Source organism: Hyla sarda, chromosome 3, assembly GCF_029499605.1.
Source record: "Hyla sarda isolate aHylSar1 chromosome 3, aHylSar1.hap1, whole genome shotgun sequence".
Taxonomy (NCBI): Eukaryota; Metazoa; Chordata; class Amphibia; order Anura; family Hylidae; genus Hyla; species Hyla sarda.
Genome location: NC_079191.1, coordinates 72,871,503 through 72,894,416, shown reverse-complemented (window position 1 = coordinate 72,894,416; position 22,914 = coordinate 72,871,503). Strand labels below are relative to the sequence as shown.

Here is a 22,914-nt window from a genome sequence, read left to right as displayed (position 1 = left end):
AATCAAAGTACACGTATATATACACAGAAAAAGTGTGGACACAGAAAAAGTGCGGATTCTACAGAAGAAAACAGTCAAAGGGATTTTTCACAATCCCATTTGGGGGTCATTGGTCGAAATGCTCCTATTTGGTAAATGGGTTTTCTATCTAGACACTGCTATTGAAAAAGAGATCCAGCCAATCTCGAAACGCATCTAGCCACAATACCCACTGTATACAGCAATCGACAAACAGCCGCAGCACTTCACAGCCTCCCGGTGAGCGCAGCGCACGAACCGGACTACAAGAAACACCAACCTTCCTGGTGCGCATAGCGCATTAAACATGACATCACTACGCCAGCAAGAAGACCCCTCCCCCCCCTGTCTCACTGGCGCTGACGACTCACCACTCCAGGAAGCGACCAGGCGTTCAGTTCGGAAGCCGCAGTGGGAAAGTAGCGAGAGCACCGTGGGACCACGTGGGACCAATCATTGTACATTCTTACAAATACTGCATGAGACTTTAACATCTCTTTGAGCCACAAGGGTTACATAATTCAGGGGCTCTACCCACTGGACTACAGAGTGTATAATATCACACTAACAATGGCTGCCTATTATCAAGATTGCACAATACAGACTTTAAGCTATCTATACAAGTTTTATTTTATTTGGATTTTATTAATTTATCAATTTTTATATTGATATTGGCTGTCTGGGGTGGGGGGTTGTATAACATGGAGCACAGTCTATTGTAGAGCAAATAGACTTTGCTCATCAAACTAAACTTTAAATATATTGTTCCTTATGTAATTATAAGACACTTTGCTATTTATTTGCTGTTAAAATTCTCAACCTTTATTTATTTTTAATGTGACAAAAAAATGGCCACTAGGTGGCTCTATTCTGTTCCCTGCTGCAAGTCAAACAGTTAGTTTGGTCTCCTCCCCGCCGGGCAGGAGACCAAACTCAGGAAGTGCACACCGGGCATGGCGGGGTACAGCTCTCACAGGCTTCAGTGACATTACACCTGCTGGGGAATGCCCACTTTCTCCTGACAGGAGCTCACACAATGTGAGCAAGGGGAAAGGTATGATACAGAGCTTCTTAAAGCTCGGAATTTTTTTTTTAAAGCAGGAGGGGTGTTAGGAGTAATTGGGAAATAAATTCTGAGTTAGTTTAGAAAATATGATTTGATGACAGGCACTCTTTAAATGGGTAGTATATACACTGCTCACATCTGGGATCCCAACATTTATGTAAGAGGGTCCCCAATTGCTGATTTGTAATGTGATCTACAGAGTTTATCTATCTACAATAAAAAAGATCTGCAAAGACAAAGCAAGTCTTCAAAATGTAAGATTACCTTTGGAAGCTCAGAGCAGTCGGCGGTCAATACAACTGAATTAGCCTGGATTTTTCAATAATCTACTGTGTTTGTTACTGTGTAATATATATTAATCAGTCTGGAAGGTTATGTCCTTGCCCCTCTGGGTCACACATGGATACATCCCGTCTACTTGCTGTTGAATTAATGAGGCTATAGTTCCTTTCACAATGACAAACAGGATTATTGTGTGAAAAAATTATGTTATTGCTGTAGGATGACATTGCTTAAGTCCATTAAAGCTTATACCATTTCACACTGCTATCTTGTCTTGATCCTGGGACCCTTTTATGACTAGGGCCACTAACAAGTGCGACTCTGACTCTATACTACATGGTTGGCCATTCTTTTGAGGCCAGCTTCAAGTTCTCCTCTGTCTTCAGTTGTTTCTGACCCCATGATGATCAGTCTATCTCTGTGTCCGCCTAGAAGGCCTTCATTACCTATCTCCCTGTTCAGGCAGGTTCTTACACTTCACATAGTATGTTCCATACATGCTACTGGCAGTCACTATATATTTATGTTTAATGTATATTCTGTCTAATTCTCCATTGATCCTAACCAACTGAGGAAAATACTGGTTACTGGACATACATACGACTCTCTGTTTTGAAGTCTAAGGGAGACACTGATCTGACTGTCTTCATACCCCTACTGGATCCATTGGAGAGGGCCATGGGTATGTCTGTCCACTTCTCCTATATATGGCTATAACTGGAGGTGAATTGTGGGGTCTTCACCAACTTTAATCTGGTTCTGAGTAGAAAATCTATATACAGGAGTGCATAGCTACCGTATATTATGTATTAGTAATACTGAACATTAGATCAGTACTATAATATCTGCCTATCAATAAGGTGACGGACAGCAGATTTGCTAACAGCAAATGAAAAAGTCAATTTGTCTAACAGACAATGAATCTAACTAATAGAGAAGAATATGAGTGTGGTTTCAGGACATCTGGTGAGACTCCCCAAAGCATTACAGAAGACCCCCTGTCATTACAGTATGCTGGTGAACACCGCATGCCGTGTCTGCTTGTTTGATGAAACCCAATACAGATCATAGGAGAGAACATTCTGTACATGAGAAGTTACGTCATTAAGGTAAACATGTGGTGTAACCAGGAGTGAGCTTTACTTACTTGTATTTATCCTAAATAATTCTCAGAAGCTGGAAAAGAGTTCTAAAAGTTCCTTAACAGCGACAAAATCCTTGTAATAACCAATATTAAGCTCTGAATCCAAATAAAAAGCTTTATGACTAAAGTAAGTGGCGTAACTCCAAGATTCTGGGCACCAAATGCAAAACTGTTACAGGGCCCTCAACTTTAAAGGGGTATTCCAGGGAAAAACTTTTTTTTATATATCAACTGACTCCAGAAAGTTAAACAGATTTGTAAATTACTTCTATTAAAAAATCTTAATCCTTTCAGTACTTATGAGCATCTGAAGTTAAGGTTGTTCTTTTCTGTCTAAATCCTCTCTGATGACACCTGTCTCGGGAAACGCCCAGTTTAGAAGCAAATCCCCATAGCAAACCTCTTCTAAACTGGGCATTTCCCGAGACATAAGAGAGCACTTAGACAGAAAAGAACAACCTTAACTTCAGAAGCTCATAAGTACTGAAAGGATTAAGATTTTTTAATAGAAGTCATTTACAAATCTGTTTAACTTTCTGGAGCCAGTTGATATATATAAAAAAGTTTTTTCCTGGAATACCCCTTTAAGGCTTAATTTATAGCAATGGTCTACCCCAATAGGAAAAAAGGCCTTTTGGACTGCTCAAGCTCCTGAGCACTCTCTGCACCAACTAAGTCCCTGTAAGTAATGTAAAGGAGTTTTATTTACACAAAAGATAGGGGGTAGTATTATAGAAGATATATTCTTGTACATAGGAGCAGTATTATAGTAGTTATATCCTTGTATATAGGTGGTAGTATTATAGTAGTTTTATTGTACATGGAGGAAGTATTATAGTAGATATATTCTTGTACACAGCGAACAGTATTTTAGTACATATATTCTTATATAGGTGGTAGTATTATAGTAGTTTTATTGTACATGAAGCAAGTATTATAGTAGTTTTATTCTTGTACATATGGCACAGTATTATAGTAGTTATATTTTTGCATATAGGGCAGTATTATAGTAGTTATTTGTACATAGAGGGTAGTATTATAGTAGTTTTATTTTTGTACATAGGGGGCAGTATTATAGTAGTTACCATATTTTTCGCCGTATAAGACGCACTTTTTCTTCCCCAAAACTGGGGGCGATCAAAGCTGACCGGCGCGTCTGAAGCAAAAGTGACACTAACCCGGCTGCTCAGTCGGGCTGTTCGGGACCGCCACCTTACCTGCCTCCTCGGTGCTCCGTGCCGGGATTCCCTGCATGGCGGCGCTCTCCTTCGATGTCATCACGTTGTTGCGCACGCCTTCCCGTCATCCAATAGGAGCGGTGTGCGTAGCGACGTGATGGCGGCGACGTGATTACGGCGACGGAGAGCGTGGATCCCGGGGAAGAAGACGTCCGGAGCATCGGGGACACCCTGGGGACGTGGCGACAGCGATGGAGCGACATCCAGGGCAGCGGTGACAAGTCCGGAGCGGCGGGGACACGTGAGTATTACCTCATATCCAGTGGTCTTCAACCTGCGGACCTCCAGGTGTTGCAAAACTACAACTCTGGGCATGCTGGGAGTTGCAGTTTTGCAATATCTGGAGGTCTGCAGGTTGAAGATCACTGTTGGGTGCAGAATCTTTTTTTTCTAGATTTTGCACCTTTAAAATTGGGTGCGTCTTATATGCCGGTGCGTCCTATGGGGCAGTATTGTAGTAGTTATGTTCTTGTACATAGATGACAGTATTATAGTAGTTATATCCTTGTATATGGGGCAGTATTATAGTAGTTATGTTCTTGTACATAGAGGACAGTATTATAGTAGTTATATTTTTGTACATAGGGAACAGAATTATAGTAGCTATATTCTTGTACATGGGGCAGTATTATAGTAGTTATTTGTACATAGGGGCAGTATTATAGTAGTTACATCCTTGTATATGGGGCAGTATTATAGTAGTTATGTTCTTGTACATAGAGGACAGTATTATAGTAGTTATATTTTGGTACATAGGGAACAGTATTATGCTAGTTATAGTCTTGTACATGGGGCAGTATTATAGTAGTTACATTCTTGTATATGGGGCAGTATTATAGTAGTTATGTTCTTGTACATAGAGGACAGTATTATAGTAGTTATATTTTTGTACATAGGGAACAGAATTATAGTAGCTATATTCTTGTACATGGGGCAGTATTATAGTAGTTATTTGTACATAGGGGCAGTATTATAGTAGTTACATCCTTGTATATGGGGCAGTATTATAGTAGTTATGTTCTTGTACATAGAGGACAGTATTATAGTAGTTATATTTTGGTACATAGGGAACAGTATTATGCTAGTTATAGTCTTGTACATGGGGCAGTATTATAGTAGTTATATTCTAATACATACATATTCAGGTAACATTTATTTACAAACCTTATGAAAGACTCCATGTGTAGATATTTCAGATTCAGTAAAGTTTTGGAGAAAGTACATTAAAACAAAGTTCCTTATTAATAGAATTCACAGAGATCAAATCTGAGTTTAATTATGAGATAACAATAAGGGGTTTTTGGTAATTTTTTTCCTTTTTGATGGATTAGTAAATTTCCCTCTGACTGTGAACCAGCAAGGATCCCACATTTGCATATTTCTGGCTCCAGATAATGACCTATGCCAAATCCAGCTGTGCACAAAGCCTTTATCAGCAGCCGTCACACATTAAGTCCATGTTACCTGGGTGCTGCGATGTTCTGCGCAGGCATTGTGATATATAGGCATGAATGCGCTGGGAGCCCCGGTGAGTGACAGATGCAGGATGGAGATAATGACTTCACTCCATTCAGTCTTTCCGTCTGATTGTAAATTATACATCACTATAAAGTCTCCCTGTGGTTTGTGCTGTTTACTTAACATGGATACAAGTTTCTTATTAGCAGTCTATAACATTGGATTTGTAATAGGGGTTTTGCAGTATAATATTTGGTGGTGGTCTAAGAGCTAGGACCACCACTGATGACTGGGTGAGAAGGTCCCAGTGTTCTCAGGATTGAGTAATGGACATATTGGTGACATTCCAGAATATTCTTAAACTGGAGCCCTTTACAGGGAACATGTCATCACTTTCATATTGCCTGGCGGTCAAGGTGGTCCTGGTGGCTTCTTCCTGTCCTGCCAGCCATTATTGATAGATTTCTCTATGTTTAGGTATAGGGAAAGATCTGTAGAATCCATGGCACTGGTTAAAAATGTCCTTTAATGTAAATCCATATAAAATCCAAACAGGGACAAGGTGCACCAAACAAACAAGCGAGGTCGAAAGCAAGATCTCCCCCTCCTCTCCATTTGCTGTTTATTTCCTTTCTGTTCATAGCACTTTGCAAAGCCAGTGTATCAATAACACCTTCTTCCCCCAGTATAAATCCTCCCCCCATCACAGTGCCAGCCTGTTCAGTGGTTAGGGCAACCCTTTCCTTGTTGTCCTGCTGTTTTTTTTTATGTCTGCTTACATAGTGCTAGTGAAAGTTCTCAGAACAGGCATGCACAGTGCTATGTCATGGCATAGCAGTTAGGAGTTTCTGATGTTTTTTGTGAGCTGTGATTGGCTAGAGAAGTAAGAAAGGAATTAACTCTGTGTGTACTACTGGTAAACAGCCAGTATCTTGTCCCACCCCATGGAATGTTAAGAATGATAAAAAGCTGATGGCCACGGAGGGATTCTCAGGGCTTTAAATGTAACAGGGAGAGGACAAAAATCACCTTGTTACAACCTTAAGGGTTAATCTAACAAAACCACGCAGGATTTACATTTTTTTTAAAAGATAGGTACACTTTAAGCGCACTTTTGAAGCACACTGTTCATATCCATTTACTTCTCAGATCTATCTTCCTTTTTGGATCCTATTACCGCTGTGTTATAAGAGCTTTATTATTATTATTATTATTATTATTATTATGATTTTCAGCAGTCATAGACTTTGCTGTGGGGTTGCCGCTATGCATTTGCTTGAAATTATCGTCAATCACTTATGTAACATTATGACTTTCTATTTACCAAATTTGGGCTCCTGGGATCCACATTCATCTTTTACGGCCGCATAGTGTTTTGAAGCATACTGGCACTCATATATTTACAATAAAGCCATTTTTATCTGTTTTGAGTATTTCCTAAAAGCTGCAAGGCAAATTCTTCATTGTGAAATTTTTTTTTTTCGTGGTTCCATATCGAAAAAACCTGACAAAACACATTATCTCCATCTTTGTCAAACTCACTGCGCTTTTGTTATGGAAATCATTAAGTGCTTTTTGGTTCCAGGTAAAATGAATACAGAAGACTGTTTGTAGGTTGATTAACAAAACGTCCCCACTGTGATTTGTCTTACACTGCGCGCATCGCGGGACGGTCGTACGTTTATTATATTGTGGTAATGCTCCGGAGGATAATGTCTCATTAGGACACCACTGGCTTCTGTTTTGCTATTCAGGACAGGACACGCACAATGGCTTGTTGCTGAAAAGGGTTCAAGCACTTACAACAAGCGCCGAGGTAATTATCCGCAGAGGTTTTCAATACATGCAAATGGATGGCTTTCAGGATTGAGATATGAATAAATGTGTAACCATATCTCTATATAACACAGATGTATATGTATTTATGATACATAGTCACTATGCAAGTGAATGTGGGTATACTTTGGTTCTTCTGCTGTATATAAGTAAAGCTAAAAGTGTCCCTGTCATTTGAAAAAACTTTTGACATGTCCCACATAAACCCCCTACCTATTGTTACAATTATTTGGGAGAGGTGCGTCACTGAGTGTTTCTCTCCCTGTCTTGCTGCGCATGCTATCTCGCCGCCAGAGACGGACTCTAAGTTTAGGCCATATGGATGATTGGCGGGAGTGACAGTACCCTGCCGATCAGACATTAAAGGTCTATCCTGTATATAGGAATGAGAGAAACAGGCGCTCCATAGAGGAGTAACGTCAAAACCCGTGGTGAAATAATTGTTATACAAATTACTTGCTCACCCTGGGTGGTTGTGCAAATTCATACACAACAATGATGTAAGCGTAGGATAATAGTAGGTCGACTCCTGCCCTCCGGTAGATATTTGAAGTATAGGATAAGACTTCAAAGGAATCCGGCTCAATCGGCGCTGAACGACTACAACAGGTGAACGGTTAAAAGGAATTTATTTGACCAGAATGCAACGCGTTTCGCTGCGCATGCGCAGCGAAACGCGTTGCATTCTGGTCAAATAAATTCCTTTTAACCGTTCACCTGTTGTGGTCGTTCAGCGCCGATTGAGCTGGGTTCCTTTGAAGCCTTATCCTATCCTGTATATAGGCCATCAATGGTAAATGCCTGGGAAAAACCCTTTACAGCAGTTGGGTAGGATAAATAAAAAATGGCTGCTTTCTTTGGAAAACAGTGCCCCACCTCTCCACACATTGTGGCTGGTTTTACAGCTCAGCTCCATGGAAGTGAATAGCGCTGAACTGCATAACCAAACAACCTGGACAGATGTGGAGCTGTTTCTGGAAGAAATTAGTCCTGTTTTTTTTAATCTCTTAAAATGCACAGTTTACAACAGAAAGAAATTTTGCAAAATGACCATCATGGGGACTCCCCATCAAGACCTAGGCTATATTTCTGACCATAACCTTCACTATACTGTCATATGTATACACTGGAAATCTAACTATTTTTGCTGAGACTCTTCTATGATTCCAAAAATGAGACTAAAGCTTTTGACATAGTTATAGCTATATAGCAACAGAGGCCATGAGTGACCTTACATTGGACCTTACCGATCATAGGGGATTCTATGAAGCTCCATGTGTTGGTCTGAGGCACATAAGACTGCAACACTCCGGCCGCCCTTCCAGCTTCATTCACTCCACCAAACACGTAGATTTTGCCCCCGCACACAGTGGCTGCTGCAGAGTGCACCGGTTTGGGGAGAGCAGCGACCGTCTCCCACTGGTTGATAATTGTATCGTACCTAAGGGAAAAAAGATCAATTCCTGTTAGAAAAAAAATGGACTCTGTAGCTGAAGAACTCAAAGTAATATAGCAAAGTAGGGATTGGTTAGGATTACAAGGTACTGTAAATGATAATTTGGTCACATGTTAGCTGTTTGATCACTGTTTGAGCTAGTCCCAAGTCTAACTCTCCTCTTCTGGAGAAAGAGGTGGACCTGAACTAGTTCTAGAGTAGTCAGGACTTTGCCAGAGTCAAAGCTAGGCCTATGCCCATATAGTCCATATATGTGCTTTAAGTCACTGTCCTTAAGTCTAGTTTTAGTCTACACTGCAAGTATATATTTTGACATTATGTGAGACTCCAATAGGAGAATATTCACAAGAAAAGTGAAGTTGTACAAGGACCTTTCTGCCATTTACGGATCTATTTTGGATCTTCGGTGGGGTCAGTTCCAGCCTGTCTGCCAAGTCAGGAGGACTTCTCTGGATGTGCCTTTCTGAGTGTTATGCAACCAAAACAGTGAGTAAGTGGAGTCCTAAATTGCACCTTGACCTGCACTGTCATTATTGACGCCAATTAGGTTTTGCACGGTTTTCCGCCAAATGAATGAATATTCATTGTTATGGCGGGTACAGAAATTCCACAGTGTGAATGGGTCAACGAAAAACCCATTGACGCTGATGTTGGATTCCTGCAGCCGAATGGCATGGATTTCCGTGATTTCTTCCTTCTGGAGGAGAGATTATCAGCATTTTCTTCCCATGGGGCATTGCCTGAAGATACATTTCCATACAATGCTGGGTCTCTTTAGTATTCCCCTCAGATACTTAGTGGCATTAGATCCATTAGATGTTATCATTTATAACAAGTCTATGCCCCGTGACTCATTCAGTATAATGCGTTCTCCATCTAATAGCAGAAAACCCAAAACAAAGACTTTTTTTTAAATTAGCCGGTGTACGGCATTCGAGGCACATCCGCACTCGGTCCACATTCTCCATGAATACATCTGACCTTTCCTCTCTCCATTCTTGTAAATCAATAAGGCAGCTCTCCAACAGTAACTATACAGGGATAAGCTGTTATTTTACTTAAACATTTTATTCAGTGCGGCTGATCAGATCCACTAAATAGTACAACATGATGTCTCTCTCGGCCGACCATTAATTGGCTTGCTTAAGCCGCCCTGCTTAGAAGGAGCCTTTGGTCTTTATAGCGCGGTGAATAGTGGACTCTCCTGGCTTCAGCACCATAGCTCAAAACAACTATTTCTCTTCTGCAAAATTAAATGTGCATTTTTTATTAAAAGGGGATGCACAGAATTACAATAAGATGGTTGCTTTCTAAAAATAAAATTATAAAAAAAGGAAGCAGTCACATTTCTCTAATCCTGTGCAACCCTTGTAAATAAATGCCATGTGGATAGGGCTTTTCTGAGATTTCTTTTCTTTTCTAGGGTCAGTGGTGTAGCTACCATGGTTGCAACAGTTGTAATTGCAGAAAAGCTGCAACCTCCTGGGATAGGGGCAGCCTGGAGGTATATAGGGGATGTCTAGGGGTTAACAGGGAAGTCTGAGGTTAAAGTGGTACTCTGGTGGAAAACTTTTAGTTTTTTAATCAACTGTTGCCAGAAAGTTAAACAGATTTGTAAATTACTTCTATTAAAAAATCTTAATCTTTCCAGCACTTATTAGCTGCTTAATACTACAGAGGAAATTCATTTATTTTTGGAACACAGTGCTCTTTGCTGACATCATGACCACAGTGCTCTCTGCTGACATCTCTGTCCATTTTAGGAACTGTCCAGAGCAGCATATGTTTGCTATGGGGATTTTCTCCTACTCTGGATAGTTCTTAAAATGGACAGAGGTGTCAGAAGAGAGCACTGTGGTCATGATGTCAACAGAGAGCTCTGTGTTCCAAAAATAATTTCCTCTGTAGTATTCAGCAGCTAATAAGTACTGGAGGGATTAAGATTTTTTAATAGAAGTAATTTACAAATCTGTTTAACTTTCTGGCACCAGTTGATAAAAAAAATAAAAATACATTTCCACCGGAGTACCCCTTTAACAAGGAATGTCTGAGGGTATACAGGGTCAGTCTAAAGGTATAAAGGGGCAGTCTGTGGGTATACAGGGGATGTCTAGGGGCATACGGGGGGGGGGGGGGTCTTAAGTATACAGGGACAGTCTAAGGGTATATGGGCCAGAGATGTCTAAAGGTGGCACATTTGGTGCATATGATGGGATTGCCCTCTCTTAACTGCTTATTGGTATTGAATCTCATTAGAACGTTGTGACGCTGTCCCGGGTCCCTAAAGTGTGCCTGTTGGGTCTGCTAGGCTGCAGTCAGGAGCCTTCTATGGTGGAGATAGGAATTTTGCGTATTTTGTACAAGGCTATATTGGATTAGGCTCACCCCTCCAGCAGTGGCTGACCTTATTGCCTGTGTTCAGTTTATAATTCGGTTGGAAAAAGGGATTTATGTAAAGCGTAAGGTTGAATGTAAGTTTGATGGCATTTGGGGCCCTTGGGTGCAGAGGTTTGATCCCCCTGGGGCTGTACCTTAAGTGATTGTTTTCTCCCTTTGCTGTGTTCTGTGTTGTAGCTGGTGTGTGCTCAGTGTGGTATATGAGTCTGTATATTCACCTTCTTTCTGTGGCGGATGGGTTCCTGTCGACTGACTGATATGCTTGTGAGCATGCCCCCAGACTGGATGCGCTTTGTTCGTGTGGAGGCCTGGACTGATACACTCAAACTTTTGCACTACCTTATTTACTTTGAGGAAAATGGATGCTGTTTCCTTTATTATTGTGCGGGGTTGAGATGGATTGGTTGTTTGGGGAGGGGGTACTGGCAGGGTGGGGGGGGGGGAGAGTTTCTTTGTATGTATGTTTTAAAAAAATGTTTATAAACATAATAAAAAATATCTGATTAAAAAAAAAGAGATGTTAAAAGGTATAAAGGGGCCATCTAAGTTGTACCGGGACAGTGTGGGGTATACAAGGAATGTCTGAGAGTATTTAGGGTCAGTCTGAGGTATACAAGGGCAGTCTGCAATATACAAGGAATGACTGAGGGTATAAAAGGAGTCTTGGGTATACAAGGAATGTCTGAGGGTATATAGGTGAGGTCAATAATAGAAAAACACTTCAATGAAAAATGAGTCTCAAACTTACGATTTTTTCGTTCTGCCATTTGGAAAGCTTTTAATAATTTATTTAGACATTTTGGGGGAGATTTATTAAAGCCTGTGCAGAGGAACAATTGCCCAATTGCCCATAGCAACCAATCAGCTTTTTTCATTTTAAAAAGACCTCTACAAAATGAAAGAAGCGATCTGATCGGTTGCTATGGGCAACTGGCCAACTTTTTCTCTGGACAGGTTTTGATAAATCTCCCCCTTTCAGCCTTTTTTTTGCAATAGCAAATGCTAGCATGCAATTTGCATAACAAACTTTTTGGGACAGTTACTCCCCCAAAAAAACATAAATAAATGTTCTACATATAGATTATTTTTTAGACAAAAACATCCGAAGAGAAGTCTCTTGTACTTTTTGCATTTCGAATTTTTTTTAACCCCTTAGGGACATTTTTACCTTAAGGACTCAAAACTATTTTCGTCTTTGCACTTCCGTTTTTTCCTCTAAAAATCATAACGCGTTCAATTTTGCACCTACAGACCCATATAAGGGCTTGTTTTTTGCGTCAGCAATTGTACTTTGTATCGACATTACTTATTTTAAAACATTCGTGAGAACGGTTTAAACCCCGTTAGTGGGTCTCAGGACATACAGGTACGCCCTGAGTCCTTAAGGACATGGGAACAGGGGCCTACCTGTACGCCCTGCGTCCTTAAGTGGTTAAGACATAAAAGAGCTGTTTTTTTTTCATGTTTTACATTTGAAAACAGAGTAAACATAGTCTTATAGTATCTACTGAAGTCCAGAAATATCACTGCTGTATAACCAGAGTTGAAAATGTTAATCCCATTTGGATCCCATTGCAAAGTTCATTACGTGCCACTTATTTTACACATAAAGAAAATGAGCTGAAACCAATACCTTTTACTTCAATATAACACGCTGAAATGTATGTATATAATTATTAAAACTTATATTAGACACTGTGATTCCATTCAGAATGAGAGCCAGTGCCAACACATGTATTTTAGTTCCAATGTTTGCCAATGGCACCTAGTACTACTGTTATATATGCTATGTGCTGGATTCATCTCATCCATTGTGGCAGCAGAAAAACGCTCCTTCACCCTACGTAAGTTTCAATACTTTTTTGTCATGAGGATCTTTTACGTAGATTTTGATACTTCTTTGTCAAGAGGATCTACCAACTGGGCTTTCCACCCCTCTCTTATAGCTCACCTAATCACCCAAAATTGAGAACAGTCAGCCATGTTCCGTGGTGCCTGCACAATGTCCCGCCGGAGCTATGCATTGCCCCAATTCCAGCGAGCAATGCGCAGACTCAGGAATTGCATATTCCAAGCCTGAGCACTATTCCTATTGTCGCCTTCAGAGGCTGCGCAGATACACAACGTAGAGGCTAGAGATGAAAGCAAAACTTTAATATGTCTTCTTATGTAGCAAAAGGACCTTTGGTCCCTTTAAGGAACCAGGTGCTAGGTACAATTTATGATGAAGATGCCAAACATTCAGCCTCCTTCTTGCTTCTTCTCAATTAGTACTGTTCAGCTTGACTGCTGTATGTAAGCATAATCCCACCATACGCCCAGAGGGAAGTTAATGTATGAAAAGCTAAATGGTTCCCAACTTCAAGCAAATGAACCATTAGTGAAAATATTAATATCACTAAAGATCTTGGAGATTCTCGCAGTGCTCCAGCTGTTTGTCTCTCAAGAAAGAAGATGTTACACATACAAACAACCATTATGGTCCTAGTTGGTTTAGTTGTGTCACAATTAAAGTAATTTACTTATAGTATAAAGAATAGCAGGGCAGTAGAATCTTCTGTCGGAATTACCAGACGATCGATTTGTAGAAAGACCTGTGCCCCTCTTAAAACTCCCACTGCTTGGCCCAAAACATAGGCAAGATTTAAGGATTAAGGATGATGGCAGATTAAGTCTTCCCTGATAGTATGCACAATTATGGTAAATGTAGCCATGAAATAGATTTACAAAATGCTTGTCTAATGATCAAATCATCAAACCCCAAAAAAGCATACTATAACAATTGTATACCCAAAGTAAATTCTTGATGCCATCACTGAAATTACATACATGGCCAAAACTCAATGGCCCAGATTTATCAAAGAATGTCTACGGTAAAGCTATTTTCCCACGTTTATTTGGGTGTTGGGTTTGACTAGCGTAAATCTTATTTATCAAGTAGGTGCAGCAGGATGACGAATATTGTGCAGCTCGGTGTGGTGGAAAAAGCTCTACCACATACACTTTTTTCTAGACTTTTCTTGTGAGGGAGGAAAGCAGACACTTTCCGGGTCCTAAATTTGGCAGGCTAGGTGTTTTTACTTACTTTCACAGAGCTGCCTGGACATTTTTACTTGCATTTTAGATGCTACAATCAAATTTGTTTGCGGTGCTTAAAGGGTTAAAGCCGGACATCACCGTGATCATTGATGTCTGGCATTAGAGATGGGTCCTGGTGGCTATCTGCCAGCTACGACCCTCGCTCAGCTCCTGAGCATGTGTCATAGAACGGGAGTGGGACGCTGTCGTCCACAAGAGGTTAAAGGTTGAATTGTGGAAGGTAGAAATTATACTCACGCCTACTGGTAGGGATGTAGCTTTGCGCCTAAAAAAGTACCTTTGCGCACAAAATAGAGACTTTTGACAAAAGTCGCAAATGATAAATACATGACCACTGCATGATCAAAAAGAAAAAGTTCTACGGGTAGGCAAAAAGAGTAAAACTGTCTATATCAAAAGACGCATAAAAGTCTCAAAATATGCTGCTTGCGCTCGAACTGCGCCAAAACATAGACAAAAAAAATGCTCTCAAAGCAATGATAAATCTCCCCCCATATGATGTCCCTTCACCATAATGTTTCCATACCTACTATGCTGGGATAATAACCATGGCCTCTTCCTATGGTCTAGCTACAGAATGGGTGTATTTTATCCAAGACTTCTATACATTCTAATTGCAACTATGTACAGTGGGGAAAAAAAGTATTTAGTCAGCCACCAATTGTGCAAGTTCTCCCACTTAAAAAGATAAGAGAGGCCTGTAATTTTCATCATAGGTATACCTCAACTATGAGAGATATAATGAGGAAAAAAATCCATAAAATCACATTGTCTGATTTTTTAAGAATTTATTTGAAAATTATGGTGGAAAATAAGTATTTGGTTAATAACAAAAGTTAATCTCAATACTTTTTTATATACCCTTTGTTGGCAATGACAGAAGTCAAACATTTTCTCTAAGTCTTCACAAGGTTTTCACACACTGTTGCTGGTATTTTGGCCCATTCCTTTATGCAGATCATCTCTAGAGCAGTGAAGTTTTGGGGCTGTCACTGGGCAACACGGACTTTCAACTCCCTCCAAAGGTTTTCAATGGGGTTGAAATCTGAAGACTGGCTAGGCCACTCCAGGACCTTGAAATCCTTCTTTGCTCGGGCAGTGTGTATGGGATCATTGTCATACTGAAACACCCAGCCACGTTTCATCTTCAATGAAAAACAGCCCCAAAGCATGATGTTTTCACCCCCATGCTTCACAGAAGGTATGTTGCTCTTTGGATGCAACTCAGCATTCTTTCTCCTCCAAACACAACGAGTTGAGTTTTTACCAAAAAGTTCTACTTTGGTTTCATCTGACCATATGACATTCTCCTAATCCTCTTCTGGATCATCCAAATGCTCTCTAGCAAACTTCAGAAGGGCCCGGATATGCACTGGCTTAAGTAGGGGGACACGTCTGGCACTGCATGATTTCAGTTCCTGGCGGCGTAGTGTGTTTCTGATGGTAGCCTTTGTTACTTTGGTCCCAGCTCTCTGCAGGTCATTCACTAGGTCCCCCCGTGTGGTACTGCGATTTTTGCTCACAGTTCTTGTGATCATTTTGACACCACGGGGTGAGATCTTGCGTGGAGCCCCAGATCAAGGGAGATTATCAGTGGTCTTGTAGGTCTTCCATTTTCTAATAATTGCTCCCACAGTTAATTTCTTCACACCAAGCTGCTTGCCTATTGCAGATTCAGTCTTCCCAGCCTGGTGTAGGTCTACAATCTAGTTTCTGGTGTCCTTCGACAGCTCTTTGGTCTTGGCCATAATGGAGTTTGGAGTGTGACTGCTTGAAGTTGGGGACAGGTGTCTTTTATACTGATAACAAGTTCAAACAGGTGCCATTAATACAGGTAACAAGTGGAGGACAGAGGAGACTCTTAAAGAAGTTACAGGTCTGTGAGAGCCAGAAATCTTGCTTGTTTGTAGGTGACCAAATACTTATATTCCACCATAATTTGCAAATAAATTCTTAAAAAATCAGACAATGTGATTTTATGGATTTTTTTTCTCATTGTGTCTCTCATGATGAAAATTACAGGCCTCTCTCATCTTTTTAAGTGGAAGAACTTGCACAATTGGTGGCTGACTAAATACTTTTTTGCCCCACTGTAATAGACTCTGAAAAGTCTAATCTTTTCATGGAGGTGACAGTATAATAGGATTGTCTAAGGTAGCATTATCCCAGTGGTCTATGAGTGGATAAATACTGATACCTCTATTTTTCTCTTATTTGTATTACATTATAAGCTTTAGTGATTATTGGTGACAGTTGTTTGGGTCTCCAGTGCGCATAAATATTGGCTTCACTCATTCACAGGCACCTGGGCTAGTACACAGAAAAGATGAATCAATCTCCATTGGGAGAGGCTGAAGCAATAGCAGCTGCTATAATAGATGTCGGAAAAATCTAGTTCTGAAGGAGACGTGGTATTGATGTCATTGACATTACTCCAAATCCAGGTAACTTTATAATGCTTCTATTTTTGTCCTATGGTCTTTTAGATGATCTGGTAAATATCGTGAGCCAGACTCCAAATGTGCCTAGAATTGTGCTATGCCTGAATTAAACATTATCCTTAATCCACAGGATAATCTGATCGGTAGAGGACTGACTGTGCTTGCTCAGTCACTCCATGCATTGTCTATGGGACTTTCAAACATTGCTGAATTAGTCCCATCGAGTGAACAAAACAGTAGCCAAGCAAGCGCGCTGCCACTTTAGTAAATCCGTGGACATTTGACCATCGATCTCATGATTGTTGGGTGTCACTGCAGTTGGACCTGCACAGATCAGTTAGGGATGATTTTTAATCTTGGGATAAAACCCTTTACATTTTTTGGTTTGTGTTCTGATGATGTCTATAGAAATTTTTATCCTTGGGGTAACAGTGGACTCTCATAGCACTTTGGGTACTAGAATAGTTTTCTGCCTTCAGGGTGTGAATTGTTTTACCTTTTCCAAATCCACAGGATCTAAGATTCAACCCAAGAATTTTTTCTTCTAATGTTTCCATTGAGTGCTATGGAAAATACAACAACTATGCCAACTTTTGTCATTTTTTAGATACAAGGGAAAACATTATAAATTTAAAGTGTACGGGCCCTTTCCCATGAATGTTAAGCTTGTGCAACATGCCTACCATTGGGGAAAGGAGGGCTGAAATGCGTCTTCACACCAACTCATTGTAACACGTTCCTGCAAAAATTTTTAAATTGTATTCAACTTGGCTTCACAAGCCAAATTTAATTGGTAAATATGTTACAAATTAACACTTGACACTAGATTTTTTTTACCCTTTGTCATGTGCACATATATATATATATATATATATATATATATATAATTGTAGTCTATAAGTTATGATAGCAAATTATGTTACATGGCAAGCTTTCGAACCTGCTTAGGGTTCTTCTTCTGGCATGTTAAGAGAAAATATATATAACAAAACATATATATGATATGAATCAGAGCAGACCATTCAGATCAGAGTTGGCCTTAGGTATGTGTGTCCAGTGCAGTTACACAGGTTGCCGGCTGCCAAGCCATGAGCAGTCAGCAGGGCCAAGAGGCAGGAGACAGCAGCTGTACTTACATGAAGTTAAAACCCAGTCCAGGACATGGTACAACTCAAGAATGCTGAGGGAAGCATGTCCTGGGCTAGATCCTTACTGGCAGAAGACATGTACGCTTATGAATGTCCCTCGTTGTCTTTATAGTTACTTCTGGGTTGTGCTGCCCAGTGTCATTTTCACCCGCTCACTAGGCATCCCCTTGAAAAACGATTCAGTACCGGGTTCTTTAATACACTTAATACTTTTTTCTTTTTGCTTGTTTCCTTCTTTCTTGCGTATTTCATCCCACAGACGTGTTCAAGATGAGCGCTCACTGAGCAAATGATTACAAGATGGCAGCGTATTCCTGCCTGGACAAGAGATCACTGATACACCATCAGAGCGCTAAATTAGTTTTGCAGTCGATGGTATTTGATTTGATTGGGTTGGTGACCGTAAAGATGTACAGTTAATAAACTGTAGATGAAGATTCATTTTAGACAATGCCAGGAGTTCAGTTGCATACTTCTCTTGCTCCCGAGATCCAGTAATGTGGCAGTGATTCAAAAGCCTCTTGTAAAATGAGACGGCGGAAAAGATTATGCTTTTAGTCGCTGAGTAACTTCACATAATGGTCTGCTCTTTCAACTTGCACTTTCTTAAAGATATGTAACATTTGCAGTACTTCCCGCTATTGTGTTTGCGTTGTATTATAAGGAAATCCTGACACTGCTGAAATTTGAGCCATGTTCCTCCCAATTTCTATCCTAGAAAGGCACTTATGCTGAAAAGTATGTATACTAAAGCAACCATATAACTGTGAATCTAGATCCGGCAGGGTAATGTCAAAATCTGACCAGGGCCCGCGCCACGTCATTCATTTAAATACGTCAACCGTAGTCAGATAGTGACTCTGGTCGGCTCATTTTTGCAGCTCAGTTTTGTGGCCGGACTTTAAACCGTGGTATGCCATATTTTAAAGTCCAGCAATAAAACTGATGTAGTGCAAAAATGGTCCGACCAGAATCACTATCTGACTCCGGTCGGCACAGTTAAATGAATGACATGTGGCGCGGGTCCGAGGGGGGGGACAATAACGGCAGCGACCATTTTGAAATTTCTTAAATGTGGTGTGAATGCTGATAGGATAGAGGATAAGTGTTTGATCGCGGTGGGTCCGACCGCTGGGACCCCCTGTGATCTCCTGTACGGGGCCGCGGATGTCCCGTGCAGGGGGCGTGCCGGCCGCAGCATGACGTTGCATCCGGCACGCCTCCTCCATACATCTCTATGGGAGAGGCGGGGAGGCAGCGTTCGTTCCTCCCCGTCTCCCCCATAGAACTGTATGGGGACGGGGAGGAGACGGGGCGTCACCGTCGACCTCTAGGTCGACGCTACGCGCCTTATTGCTCACCATGAGCGCTAATGGCGGCACCCCATTAGGGAGATCGCGGGGGGTCCCAGCTGTCGGACCCCCCACAATCAAACACTTATCCCCTATCCTGTGGATAGGGGATAAGTGTCATACCGCTGCAGTTGTCCTTTAAGGACGCAGGGTTTTTCAGTTTTTGCATTTTCGTTTTTTTCTTCCTTACCTTTTAAAAATCATAACCCATTCAATTTTCCCCCTAAAAATTCATATTATGGCTTATTTTATTGCGTCACCAATTATACTTTGCAGTGACATTAGTCATTTTACCCAAAAATCCACGGCGAAACGGAAAAAAAAATCATTGTGCGACAAAATCGAAGAAAAACGCCATTTTGTAAATTTTGGGGTCTTCCGTTTCTACGCAGTGCATATTTCGGTAAAAATTACACCTTATCATTATTCTGTAGGTCCATACGGTTAAAATTATACCCTACTTATATAGGTTTAATTTTGTCGTACTTCTGGAAAAAATCATAACTACATGCAGGAAAATTTATATGTTTAAAAATGTCCTCTTCTGACCCAAATAACTTTTTTATTTTTCCACGTACAGGGTGGTATCAGAGCTCATTTTTTGCACCGTGATCTGAAGTTTTTATCGGTACCATTTTTGTTTTGATCGGACTTTTTGATCACTTTTTATAAATTTTTTAATGGTATAAAAAGTGACCAAAAATACGCTTTTTTGGACTTTGGAATTTTTTTACGTGTACGCCATTGACCGTGCGGTTTAATCAATGATATATTTTTAAAGTTTGGACATTTATGCACGCGGCGATACCACATATGTTTATTTTTATTTTTATTTACACTGTTTTATTTTTTTTATGGGAAAAGGGGGGTGATTCAAATTTATAGGGAAGGGGTTAAATGATCTTTATTAACACTTTTTTTTTACTTTTTTTTGCAGTGTTATAGCTCCCATAGGGACCTATAACACTGCACACACTGATCTCCTATGCTGATCACTGGCGTGTATTAACACGCCTGTGATCAGTGTTATCGGCACTTGACTGCTCCTGCCTGGATCTCAGGCACGGAGCAGTCATTCACCGATCGGACACTGAGGAGGCAGGTAGGGGCCCTCCCGATGTCCTGTAAGCTGTTCGGGACGCCGCGATTTCACCGCAGTGGTCATGAGCAGCCGGGATACTTTCACTTTCACTTCAGACGCGGCGGGCAGCTTTGATCGCCGCGTATGAAAGGTTAATACAGGGCATCACCGCGATCGGTGATGTCCTGTATTAGCCGCGGGTCCCGGCCGTTGATAGCCGCCGGGACGACCCGATATGACGCGTGACCTGCGTGACCCCGCGGCATATCGTGGGAGCCTTCGGAGGATGGAAATATACATCCTTCGTCGTTAAGGGGTTAAAATAAAATCCTCCTGTTTTTTGTATATAGTTTCAGTGCAGACCTATGTGTCGTCATGGTTACAGATTACAAACAAACCAGTTTTAGATCCTGCATTATGACCTCTTGAAAAAGGTTACGAAATGTACATCGAGGTGCCGTAGCAGAGTGTCTATCATGGATAAGAGTAATGTCCTGGTTGTCGTGGGATATGGGGGATAGTACCTGCCTATATGCATACTTAGATTAATGGCTATAGGAACCAGAGACTCCAGAGTGGAGCGATATTAATCTTAGCTATATTGTGGAATTATGTACTGAGCTTAACGTGTACCCACCATATTACTTACTCATGAGACATTATATCAAATTATTGTATTGAATATTAATAACACTATAGCAATATTAAACATGTGCAATATTAGTAGAAATGGTAATAATGTTTTTAAGAAATGTATAATAAACTTTGATATTTTATGTGAAGCAGAGTATGAGCTCTATGTTCTCTAAGAATAATCTGTTGCTCAAACAATGTGCCCTATATGCCGTCAAACCTTTTGATAGTAAAAGAGGTGGCAAAAGGAATAACATGCTTGCTGGACGAATGTGTTACTTGAGGCTCCTAAGTCTTTATGTCAAAGTCCTTCTTCTTCTTATTCTTATTATTATAGGCCTAGATTTACTATTACTGTCTAAAATTTTAAGACAGTGCTAATTTAGATGGACAATATTCAGATATATTTAAAGATTGGACCAATTATTAGATTTTTGGAGAAAATAGCTCTAGAATGTGCAATAGTTAATCTGAGCCATAGTTTTTTGGTGCAAGCTGACCATTACTTATTCTATCCCTTAGCTACCCTCTGTAACTCTGTCTTCAGAGAATGGGGCAGGCTTGGGTTGTTGAACATTCAGAGCCCTCACCACTTTTTTTGGATGGCTTTTCTGTGAAATACAGTACAAAGGATAGATCCCCCGAGGCAGTCAGGAATTTTTCTGGACTTCCTGTGATCAATCTCATAGAATAGTACAGTCAGTCTTCTGCCCCATAACAACAATAATTAAAGGAGTACTATTGTAATCATTTTCTTCATTCTGTTGTGCCCAGGCTGCAAAAATCCAAAACATTAACTCAACTTCTTCCATTCCCCTGTTGCGCCGCTATAGCTCTTCAGTCCTCCGGTCAAGTCTCCTTCCTTCTTCCGTGTGCACAGATCGTCACACTGCAGTCAGCGTATCCTGATGTCCCGGCTCAGCTGGTGATAGGCTGAGGGCAGAGTCATGTAAGGAGCCTTGGCCCCACCTTCTCCCTGCTGTCTATCACCAGCCAAGGTGGGACATCACTGCGGCCGGTGAAACGCTCACTGCAGTGTGACGAAAGAAGGAAGGAGACCAGACCGGAGGACCGAAGAGCTTTAGTCGTGCAATGGTGGAATGGAGGAAGGTGAGTTAATGTTTTTTTTTTTTGTAGCCCGGGCACAATAGGATGAAGGAAATTTTCTTAATACTACTCCTTTAAGGCTACAGTAGTGTACCTAAATTTCTGTATTGTATTTTTCCTTTAATAACAGGAATCAATAGATTTAATTTTATGGAATCACAGATGTACTGTAGATCAGATAAACTATAGGCTTATATTTTTGTTTAAATTTGTTCTAAATAAGCTCAACATATATATTTATATTTGCCTTCACAGGAGTTAAATGATCCGGGCGACAAGGTGAAGGAACAGGATGTACAGAAGATGACTAACTCATCTGTGTAAATATATAGCTACGTGTACTAGCTGAGTACCCAGCATTGTCCGGTCTTCCTACCTATACCTTGTGGAAGAGGAAAAGCAACAATGATATATAAATAACACAATATTTAAAAGCTGTGGGAGTACTGTGAGCCCTGCACTGTGTAGTGCTTGCCACCCAGCTTTACCAGTCTCCTGAAGCCCCAGCAATGATAGTCTTCTCATTTTCCCTCCACTCCTCAATGCAGCAGTACTGCCATGCCTTCTTCCTGCCCCCACAGTGATGTCTTCTCTTTCACTTCACTCTTCTCTCAGCCTGCAATAAATCTTCTCTCCCTTGCCCTGTCCTCTATCCCTGCCCCCAAAATAACTGTTCTCTGCACCTACCTGCCGGACAGTTAAATCATACTTTACCATGAGGTTGGTCAGGGGGCAGGATGTTTAAAACTCCCAGGAAATCCCTGCACCCTGAATCAGGACATGTGCCGGAATCTCCTCTGTTTAACTCTCAGGCTACGGAGATTATCGGTATCAGGACATCCGTAAACTTTATTATATTTTTATTTGACATATAAGTAACATGTGTACAAAGTTTATCTGCAATAAATATCTCCATTCATTCGGAAATTATGCTGGAACATACATATACACGCACAAAACCTAAGTTTTATATATGTGTCTTCTAATACGCAGGTTATAGGACAATAAATAATGCAGATATCCTTGCATATATTTGTATACGAAAGCATGACAAAACTGTAAAAGTAACAGGACAGTGAAAGATTTCTTTAGAGTCAAAATAAGCCGAAATCTAAAAATACTGAGCTTCAGTCTGAGCAGAGAATTAAATTCAGCTGC

The 22,914-nt window shown here is 40.7% G+C and overlaps 1 protein-coding gene and 1 long non-coding RNA gene across 19 annotated transcripts in view; one reads left to right on the top strand and one right to left on the bottom strand.

Annotated features, from left to right (window-relative positions):
• The window catches only part of KLHL29 (kelch like family member 29), a 917,635-nt gene that overhangs the window by 42,170 nt on the left and 852,551 nt on the right, over positions 1-22,914 (bottom strand). For all 18 annotated transcript variants that reach the window (XM_056564303.1, XM_056564304.1, XM_056564305.1 and 15 more), the window contains one exon: positions 8,290-8,483. In XM_056564303.1, coding sequence (XP_056420278.1) covers positions 8,290-8,483 — 194 coding nt within the window. The remainder of the gene's footprint in view (positions 1-8,289; positions 8,484-22,914) is intronic.
• Positions 1,583-22,676, top strand: LOC130361391 (uncharacterized). The gene is made up of 3 exons (XR_008890993.1): positions 1,583-2,475; positions 16,296-16,438; positions 22,012-22,676. It is a non-coding gene; the product is annotated as an uncharacterized LOC130361391 (long non-coding RNA).